Source organism: Myotis brandtii, unplaced genomic scaffold (assembly GCF_000412655.1).
Source record: "Myotis brandtii unplaced genomic scaffold, ASM41265v1 scaffold240, whole genome shotgun sequence".
NCBI lineage: Eukaryota > Metazoa > Chordata > Mammalia > Chiroptera > Vespertilionidae > Myotis > Myotis brandtii.
Window position 1 is genome coordinate 4,677,735 of NW_005359064.1, and position 10,665 is coordinate 4,688,399.

Here is a 10,665-nt window from a genome sequence, read left to right on the forward strand (position 1 = left end):
CAACTGTTGTAAATTTGTGAATGTTTTTATAAGAAAAAGTTTGTACTTATCACTACAAAAAGAAAAAGAACACCCCTAAACAGCTCATGGCATACCTGTAACCCATTCACCACACACCATCTGTGCTCAGAGAATCGAGGCAGCCCGTCACTCAGCTAGCAAGAAAATGAACAAGGGTCAGGATCATGGTCATGGTGGCTCCTCCTACCTCCACCCACAGTTACTCAGGTAGTGACTCCCCACGCCATCTCCCTTTCTGGCCCAGGCACCTGCACACCTGGCAACTGCTGCAGCCACCAAAGCAGAGGTTAGCACATGTGGCTATGCTCCCACAACAAGTGAGACACCAGAAGAGGCTTGAGACAGAGCTGCTCTCAGACTCAGACATAAAAAAGCTGGCTCTATGGTATATAAGTTAATCACGTCCCTCAAAATTGATCCTAATTCAAAGGATTAAACATTTTTTTTAAATGTGGTAAAATAAGATTTAACATTTTGAACAATATCACCGTCAAATTTAACCTGTGTCACAGAGAAAAAACCTATTTGATCATTCCCATCTGAGCCTGAGGAAAGTCAGATTCAAAGAATCTTTAAATTATTTTTTAAACTAAATTGTTAAATGTATACCTGACAAATATAATTAAAGTATATTCACTGTCAAGCTTCAATACTGTAGGACTACTCCCAACTTTCCAGAAACAAAGGTTCACAAACCACTCCCTTTTCCCCCCTTAATTCTAGTGTTGTTGTTTTTTAATTGTTTTGAGTGATTTTTAAGTTTTCATTAAAATTTTAAAGACAGCTGATGTCATGATTCCTCTTCCTCTAGTTATGAGTAAGTCTAAGGACTTGTTTTATGTGAAAAGCACAAAGGCAGGATATTTCAACACTATGAAACACTCCCAATTTTTTCAAGAAAAGAAACACATTATCACATAACGAACTCAAAAGGACTTAGAAATCATCTAACCAATCCCCCTCATTTTAGAACTGAGAATTTAAGGCTCAGACAGGTCAAGTGATTTGCTCAAGATCGTAAAAACGAAATCAGTTCAGACTCAGGATCAGAATTCAGATTTCCAAACTTGTAGTCCAGGGCTCCATCCTTTCGCAAAGAGTAAGAAATGTCTACACATAAATAATTCATCCAGAACATCCTCAAAATTGAGTGTTTAAGAGAAGTAAGCTAGGTGGTAGTGACTGAAGATAGCACTTCATATCAAAGAGAAGTTGCCAGTCCCTGCACTGAGGCATGTGTCTTTCTGAGGACTGTGCCTTTCTGGAAGGCTGGAAAACACAGGCCAAGGTACCTCTCTGTTTCGTTCTTGCTGCCTGACAGCACCAGGGCCAGGAGGCGAGTCTGGTTCCACTTTGATTGAAGTCAGCAGTTCTGGGACACTGGTGTCTCCTGGTGGGGTGCTTGAAGAGGTCAGTGTGGTGGTGTTCGCTGGTAAACTGCTGGAGGTCAAAGCCTGTGGGTCCTGACCCAAGTTCTTCACAGGCAGAGCTACCAGACAGCCTAATGATCCTGCACTTACAGTCTGCACATCATCCATAGTGAAATTGCTTTGCTGAAGAACTGTGGCTGCTGTCCCGAGAACAAGAGGGCTGTCCAGGCTGGGAGGAATGTCACTGTGGGCCACCAAGACCATCGGCCCTAAGGAACTATTATTAGGGAGGTTCCCTCTGAGAGAGGAGCTCACAGAAGTCACATCAATAGTCAGGATTCCAGAGGTCAGCGCCTCGTCCGAGGCCCCTGCTGCACTACTCCCATCAGCAGGTGCATCAGAGAAGAGCGCGGCCAGGTCAATGTTGTTGAGCTCATTTTGGCCTGGGCTGCTTAGTTCACTGCTGGGTGTAAGAGAACTTGGAGCTCCTAGCTGAGGGAAGAGATCTGAAAAGGAATGAACGCACTAGTTACTACATGCCCTTAAAGATTAAGAAGTTTTATTTGTACTCAAGATGTTAAGCAACCCATTAAAGGCACCATCTACTGCCTTCTTCCTGCCCCTACTGCGTGGCACATCGAAAGTGGCCACATGCTGAACGAAGGCAGCATGATGACATGTCAGGCATTTTACATATGTTGTCTCAAATCCTCAAACTGACAGGGATTTCTCCAGACAGAGGAAGTGACTCGAGTCTAAATAACATTTTCTGAAGTCACATTAATTGGTAACAGGACTTGAACCATGTTATTCTGGCTTTAAATCCTGTACTCCTCCTGCTATACCACAATAACTACACCTGAAAAGATTAAAACTTTCCATGGCACACCAATCTTCAGAAGTCAGATACAAGGTGAATTCTGGTGCTGAGGATATTTTTGGAATCAGCTTGTATCAGCTCATTCCTCTTCAAACTCTATGCCTCACTCATCAACTAGCTGCCAATCCAAAACAAATTTGAGTCATCTGGGGGTGATCAGTGGTGAAAAATTGGGTCTGTGGGACCCAGCTCTAGGGAACTGCAGAGAACTGAGATTAGGTCCCCCAGGCACTCTGGAGGTGAATCCCTTCCCCTTCCACCATTGTATTCCCAACCTCTAATACTCTTCCACCCACCCCTGCTATGATCATTTTGAGGGTGCAGAGTCTGTCTGACCAACTTTGTCCCTCAACACTAGGCACAGTGCCTAGCCCTTAAGCAGCATTTAATAACTATAGTACAAACAATTCCAGTAGATCCCTCTTCATTTTGTCTTATGTACTGGGACAATACTATAATTATTTATTTGTTATCCAATTAAGTAACTTAAATGATCAGAACACCCTTGGGGGAATAATGAACATTACCATAGTTTTAAAAAATTTCAATGAATATTCAAGTTGGGGGTTTATACACAAGTGCACCCAATCATCCCAAATCCGAAAACAAGCAAGGACCTGATGTTACCCTTTCTTAAGAAATTCCTACCTGCAGCTTCTAGAATGTGCCAGGGCTTAGCCAGAGGGAAAAGGCTCTCAGTTCCTGGCTCTATTCCTTCCACACCAACCATTAAGCCAATCCCAAACTCATACTTTCTGGTTGTGGACACCACATCAGCGTGCCTATTATATTTTTCATGCAAATCTATGAAAGAATCTACTCTAGACGTCTGCCCCCAAAATAAATTTTAAAATAATCAAATTTAGAATATACTTTCTTTAGTTGTCATATTACTTCATAGTTTAAAAATAGGATCAATATATTATTGCGTCTTCATTAATTATCTCTTAGTACTAATGAAACATTTGAAAGAAAATGATAGTGATTCTTTGGAGAAATTAAAATAAAAACTTGTCTGTCTCAAAACTTTCCAAAAACTCCCTTGACAATCTTGAGGATTCAGCTCCCTATAAAACAATTAATAATAATCTGAGTGCAAACAGATACTAATTTGTTCATAAATTTCCTACTTAGCATTTTAGTAATTCCACATATATTTACTGGAGACCTGCTATGTGTAAGAGCCAGGTATTTAAAAAAATCACTAAATAAACATTAATTAATAGAACATCTAGCCTAAGGTTACAATCATGCCCTTGCTCCAGTCCTTCTTTGCCTATGTGACCCAGGCAAATCCTTCTCATTTCCACCTCAGCCTCTTTTGTCAGTGACAGAGTAATGCGGAACCCCCAATCCCAGGACCACTGTGAGGAGGAACTCAAACAGCTAATCCAGAGACTGCCATAGCCCCTGGCAAAGTCAGTCCCTAGTATATAGGCGTTCCAAAGCATCTATTTCTCACAAGGCGAGCACTAAACCAACACCTGGTCATCTACCCCTAACTTGTGACAGGGAATAATGACACACAAGTAAGTCAATGTCACATCATAAATGCGGTGTGGAAAAAAGGCACCACAGAAGCACCTGAGAGGTTCTCACACCCAAAGAAAGAAACTGCTGTTGCTGACTTTTGAATGAGCCAGGCTAGGAAAGGGGAAGGAGCAAAGAGGCTGGGCGCATGGTATCACAGAACACCAGCTCGGAGCTGGGCAGGTAGAGACAGAGGCAGGAACCTGTTCTATCACCGAGAGCCTCTGAACACCAGCATAAGGCACTTGACTAGCTTCTGTGAGCCAAGGAGACAATCTCTACCATGAGTCCTCAAGACACTTAGTGTCTAGAGGGGCAGCTTCTTTAAATACAAAGCTGAATAGCAATCACTGTTACAGCCAAAAAAGGGAAGAAATGACCACACTAAATAGGATTAAAAGAAGCCAAAGGACACAAATATTCACTGAACTAAACTACTCATCAAGCTCTGCTCTAGGCACTTTAACTCGACATTTCATTCTGAGAACCACTCAAATTCTGTGTTTAAAAGATGAGGAAACCAGGGCTGACAGACCTGTGCCCTGCTTAGGATCACACAGCTGGGAAGTTGGCTGCACCCCAAGGCTGGTGCTACCTGTCACACAGGTGACAATGAGCAGGGCCTGGTTAACAACATGCTCAGGTAACTCTATGGCTAGCCAGGATTTCACTGGCCAGGACCTGCCAGGCACAGCAACCCCTCCATGCCCCAGAGAGCAGGGTGATGTGAGCAGGGGAGGCAGCCATGTAGCAACCCAGACCCCTCAAAATCCTAACTGTAGGACTGTGCATGTGGCCTCAAGAGGCAGGATTCTAAGTTCCATGCCACCATGTAGCCAGATGAACAAGCCCTTGTGTGCCCAGACTCCCCCTCTGGAGAACTGTCATGGTTCCCTCTCAGCCCTCACACCCCTGCCCCAGCCACATCCTGAAACACAATTCTGTTCTTGTTTTCAAGGACTTTCCTCAGCAGTAGGATGGAGAAGAAACATAGAGTGTGCTCAGAAAGATAGGACTTAGAAAAAAGATCCAAAGACAGAAATGGTGGAGAAGCAGGCTTAGAACTTAGGACAGAGATCACAGGGGGATACAGATTTACGAGACATGTGCAGGAAAAGCCAACAACATGGAATACTGAACACTCTTCAAGGTAAGCACTTCAGACAAGGATTAGTGAGGCAGAAGCAAGTGGCAGCAGAATCCAACGAGGCCACTAGGCTTGGCAGCCATGCTCCCTGCGCTGGTAAGACCTCACTGCACTATAGAGTAACTTAACCTAGGACTCAGCCAACTTCTGAAAGGAGCTAAGGAAGGAATGACACCCTTTTGCTTCTCTGACACAGGTCAAGCTTACACATCTTTGTAGCTCCCTAAGAAGGTCATAAATCAAGCCGACCTGAGTGCCGGCTGTGCTGCCTGACCACATGTGCCTTCATACTGTGCTTGGAGGTGAAGAGTCTATTACAGCTGGACACCGGGCAACGGCTTTTTGGAGCAACCACGTCTTGCAGGTGTTTCTTGGAGTGAATGTAGAGACTGCTACGAGCGGAGAACCTGGCACAGCACCCTGGAACAAAACGAATGATAAGTGTTAAACCTATAGATTATCAAGGAATCAATGCTGACATTTCCTCATCATCTATATATATAAAAGCCTAAGCAACTGGTCGCTATGACACGCACTGACCACCAGGGGGCAGTTGCTCAATGCAGGGGTTGTCCCCTGGTGGTCAGTGCGCTCCCACAGCCAACCTCCCCTGGTCCCTCCCCTCCTCCCTCCAGCTGGCCCCCATCAGCCCTGATCAGGACTGGACTGGGCGAGACAGCCCCTATGGGCCCTGAGGCCAAAGGACCCCACCCATACATGAATTTGTGCACTGGGCCTCTGGTATCAGAATAATAAGACAATGCATGCCCATGTTTTGGCCACTAACAAGGGACATACACTGAATACCTATTGGAGCAGCATCATAAGAAATTAAATTTGAAAGCAAACTCTGTTTTAAAAAGGAGATTTGAAGTTCCACATCATTTGTGTGCAAGATGTGTGACCCTGAACAAGTTAACTCTGATCCTGTTTCTTTACCCATTACACAGGGCTGCTGGAAATATTAAGTTAAATTAAGTGTTTAACAACTCCTTTAATGTTCAAGTGCTAAAAAATTTATACTAATCATCTCTATCAAGCTACTACTAAAAAAACAGCCATAATTCTATGACATTTAAGGTTAGAAGCTATCTCAACAGATCTCTAAGGCCTATTCCTCTCATTTTACCAGTGAGAAGTTGATGCCCAGAGGGACCAAGCAAATGGCCCTAAGTCAGGGACATAAGCCGAGCCTGGAGCTGGCACTGCCTTGCTGACTACTCAACTGCTTAACCAGTCAGTAAGACCACAAACCTACATGCAGGTCAGAGGGAAAACAAGACAGATTCAAAAATACAGCCACCTTCCTTCATGCCCTGATTTTCCACTGTTGGAGCTCTACACCAAGGTTTTCTCACAGTCTGAACAAAGAAAACACAAACCTTCTCACTGATGGGGTTCTTGGCAGCTCATGACCTGGTAGGGACATGTAAACAACCAGCTGTCCTCACAGCCACCAAATTAAACAGGTAACTAACTAGAGCCACAGATCTAGTAAGTGCACTGCAGGGCCAACAGTCAAAACAGGTCTGATTTTGAAGTCTGTTCTTTCCAATACAATGCTCTCAAGATACAGCAATTAACTAAAAACCAAGTAAATCTAATGCTACAACTTACACTCACCTTGCCCTTAGGCAACTAAAACTTACCTTTAAACAGCTAAAAATTACAACATCAATGTGGATATGGTGCTAGTTTACAGCTCAAAATAACGTATTAAAATCTACCTTCCACAGGACACTCGAACGGCTTTGTGCCCAGGTGGGTGATGCTGTGGCCTTTCAGATGCTCTGCTCTCGTGAATGACTTCCCACAGCCTTCCACGGGGCAGATAAACCTCCGATCATCATCGTGTTTCCTGCCAGGACAGAAAAACATGACACGGATTACTCACATAACCCAGAGGCACCAGGCCTCAAAGGTGATTCTTTGTTTAAAATTCTGCAAAATATACCAAACTACAAATGCTTTGCATTTAAAAAAAAAACTTTTATCAGTACATTTCAGAGAACCTTAATTGTGTCTCTAGCCCACACGGGCAGATTTGCAATTTAGCCACCCTGTAATTAGAAATTCTACTTTAATGACCTAGCCAACCCCAGAATCAGACACAGAAAAATCAGTGCTGCTTCAATCTAGAAAGAGCTGAGTCTCAATGTACTGATAAAGCTACCTCCAGTTTAAGAATCCCAATAATAAACAAGCTTCCCAATCCACAGAGGGCAACAAGAAGTGTGCACAGAAAATCCACTAAAAGGCGAAAGAACCTTCTCAAGCCCATGCATAAACACTGTCTTTTTCTGAGTAACATTTGTATATTAAACACTCAAACTTCAGCTATGCAAGCATGGACAAACTGCCCAACCTCTTGAGTCCCACTGCAAAACAGAGAGTAAGAACATCAGAGTCAGAGTTCTTGGGAAGATTACATGAAATACACAGAAGTGCTGAACAGCACCTTCTTATAGGCTAAGCCCTCCAAGGTCGTCATTATCACCATGGAAAGTTTGTATTGACATGAGGAAAGCTTATTCCACACCATAATTTTCTTAAAAGTATAGAATTGTACACAACAGGTACCAATTAAATTTAAAAACAAGTATACAAAGAAAAAAACTTTGGGTGACTTTGGGTGATCAGGGTTCTCAGTGTTTTCCTTCTTAAAGCTTTCTGAACTTCCAAATTATCTACACTGGGCTTTCCTTATAACTTAAAGAAATCTGAGATAGTTTATCCATAGGCTTCTGCTACTAAGAAATAATTCATTCATTTTCAAAACTTGTAATTCAACCAAAATGTATAAATTACCTTTTGTGCCTCAGGAGTTTAGACATGCTGGTAAAGGTCCAGCCACAACTGTCAGAGTCACAAATAAAAGGTCTTTCACCTTAGAAAAGAAAAAGTTACACCAAGTAATTATAAATACAAGCTTCTACAAAGACAGATCTTGGATCCAAATTACATTGCATTCCCTAGCTCATTACCTGTATGACTTCTCAGATGAATTTTCAGGCGACAGGCTTTGTCATACTGTTTGCTGCAACCAGGAAAGGAGCAGGAAAAGAGTTCCTGTTCTCTGAAGTGGGCTCGGTTATGGGAAAACAGAGCACTCACCGTGATGAAGGTCTTCTCACAGCCTGAACAAAGAAAACACAAACCTGCTCACTGGTGTGGCAAAAATCACAGAAGACAGCCACACTAGCCACCATCCAGGACACTGCTGGCACTGAAGCAGACAAGGGAAAAAATGATTCAGAAGCACCTCTGTAAAGTTACTACCATTGACATCTGGCTTTGCAGTAGCTAAAGTAGGATTGGCTAAGGGTAGCCAACAAGCACACGAAAGCCACCTGTTTTAAAATGACTTAGAGATGAAGGATCTGATCAAGGGAAAGTCCTCCAATTGCAGCCATCTGCTCCATTCTGTGGCACAGGTCTTGCATACATTTTGAGAACTCAAATGTCAATGCTGTCGGTGTGAGATCCAAGAAAATCCAATGGGAGAAATTACATACTAAGGAACAAGATTTTGTCTGTTAGGGTTGGGCTTGGAAGGGCCACAAACCATCGTAATATCTGAGACTTTCAAGCCCTTGGGGTGATGCTGCATCCTCTACACATATAATGTCATCCCTGATATCCTCTGCAACAGGCAGCCCCCACCTGTCATCTGGCTTCTCTTTCTCCTTTTGCCCATTTCCTCAAGGCTCCCTACTTTGTCAAAGGAGGTTACTGGGGTCATCTTCATTCACATGGTCTTTCCCATCACCTCCATCCTCAGCCCCCAGTTGAGCCACCATCCACAGGAGCCTGCCTGAGCAACTCCCAGACTTTCCACACCAATTGTTATCCTCTGACAAAAACATCCAGTGCTCAAATAGGGTGGAAAATATCAGGCTGCAAGATGCCTATCAAGTGTCTTCATAGCCGCTCTTCTCAGAGCCTTTAACATGCTACCACAGTGCCTGTAAGCCACCCAGCAGATACAAGCTGCATAGCACCACACAAAAGTACTGGCCCAAAGAAACCTGTCCCTGGCAACACTGAACTGGGAAAATCGACCTCTCTAAATGCCCTAAAATCATACTCTTTGCCATAAATCTACTCTTCCTCCCTTCCCTTCCTTTCCCTGTTTTGGGCTTTGGTGAAGTCATACACTTGTTCAGATAAATCGAAGCATGCTAAATCTGTGCCTCCATAGAACAAACCCCCATCGACAAACCAGCCCTTTATTCTGCCTCTGCATCTGGCGCCCCCTCACCATTCCACTGCCACTGCCTCTGCCTCGGGCAGCCCTAAGTTAACTCAACCTGGAACATTTCTTGGGACTTCACTGATTCCTCTCCTGCTTCTACCCCATCTCAAACACTGACACCCCACAGATCATTGAGCTCAAAACTTCAGGAAGACCTCCCGGCCCAACGCAGGCTAGACCCCTGATTTTCCTAGTAGTATACGCAGAATCATGCCCTCTGTGCAATCTTTAAGCCACAGTAGATTCCCAGAGTGTATGACAGAAAAAGGTTTCCAATCAGTGGCCTGAAGCCACGTCCTCCAGGAAGAGGGCCACATGAAACCACCTACAGCACATGGAAGGGAAACTCTAGAACCTGCTGGCATTTTGCATTTCACTCTTTCAAGCTCTCTATACTTGAGTATATTTTATATTTTACATTAGGAGAGCATCGAATGTGTGATACATGTCAACACACCCATGGGACTCACGCTAGGTGCGTGCTTGCCTTTCTGCTTTAATGAGTTGGTGGTGGAAGGTCCTTCACCCTCTGCCTGGCCCTCCCACACCCTCCCCACAGCCCACAGGCCCTGCCTCGGTTCTGCAGCTTTTCCCACCAGCAACGCCTCCTACCCTACTTCCCCAGGCCAGCTCCTTCCCAGGAAGGAATTTTCTCTTCCCTGGGGCACTTTCTTTCTCAGAGCACCTACACCGCCAAAGAATTCAAGGTATGGAAGCCTTATCTCCCCGCCCCTGCAGGCAATCACTGTGGACAAAGAACCACCACCAGATTTCTCTTCCACCTTGCTAGGCCTCAGTCACTTCATCTGTCACAGGAGGATAATTTTAAGAACTTGACAAAACTGTGAAGTCCAAAGAATAGTATAAAAGGCACAGAATCGCCCTAACTGGTTTGGCTCAATGGATAGAGCGTCAGTGGATAGAGCATCGGCCTGCGGACTGAAGGGTCCCAGGTTTGATTCCAGTCAAGGGCATGTACCTTGGTTGCAGGCACATCCCCATCAGGGGGTGTGCAGGAGGCAGCTGATCAATGTTTCTCTCTCATCGATGTTTCTAACTCTCTATCCCTCTGCCTTCCTCTCTGTAAAGAATCAATAATATGTGTGTGTGTGTGTGTGTGTGTGTGTGTGTGTGTGTGTTTTTAAGGCACAGAATCTGTGCTACACCATCTTAAGGCCTTACATCTGGACGGCTCCACCAGTTGGTGTGCCCCACCAATATCTGCGGAGTGAATGTTTCTAAATGAGGAGACAGAGGGAAACAAAGACCTGTCTCCTAACAAAACTCCGGGAAGACGCGTTCTCTCTTTCACTAACCAGAAGCACCTTCAGAGCCATCTGCTGCCGCCACCCTGGGGAAGGACAACTGTGGTCACCTGTGCCAGCTCGCGGTCCTGATCCCCACGGCCAGGCAGGGGGTCAGGTGCCCTGGGAACAGCTAGGACACACACACCCGGCACAGG

At 44.6% G+C, this 10,665-nt stretch overlaps 1 protein-coding gene across 1 annotated transcript in view; it reads right to left on the reverse strand.

Annotated features, from left to right (window-relative positions):
• Positions 1 to 8,019, reverse strand: part of ZXDC (ZXD family zinc finger C) — a 24,791-nt gene extending 16,772 nt beyond the window's left edge. The window contains exons 1-6 of the mRNA XM_005866937.2: positions 7,933 to 8,019; positions 7,757 to 7,835; positions 6,676 to 6,806; positions 5,198 to 5,368; positions 1,314 to 1,897; positions 96 to 155 (exon numbers count right to left, since the gene is read on the reverse strand). Coding sequence (XP_005866999.1) covers positions 96 to 155; positions 1,314 to 1,897; positions 5,198 to 5,368; positions 6,676 to 6,806; positions 7,757 to 7,782 — 972 coding nt within the window. The 5' untranslated portion in view covers positions 7,783 to 7,835; positions 7,933 to 8,019. The remainder of the gene's footprint in view (positions 1 to 95; positions 156 to 1,313; positions 1,898 to 5,197; positions 5,369 to 6,675; positions 6,807 to 7,756; positions 7,836 to 7,932) is intronic.
• Positions 8,020 to 10,665: the final 2,646 nt, after the last annotated feature.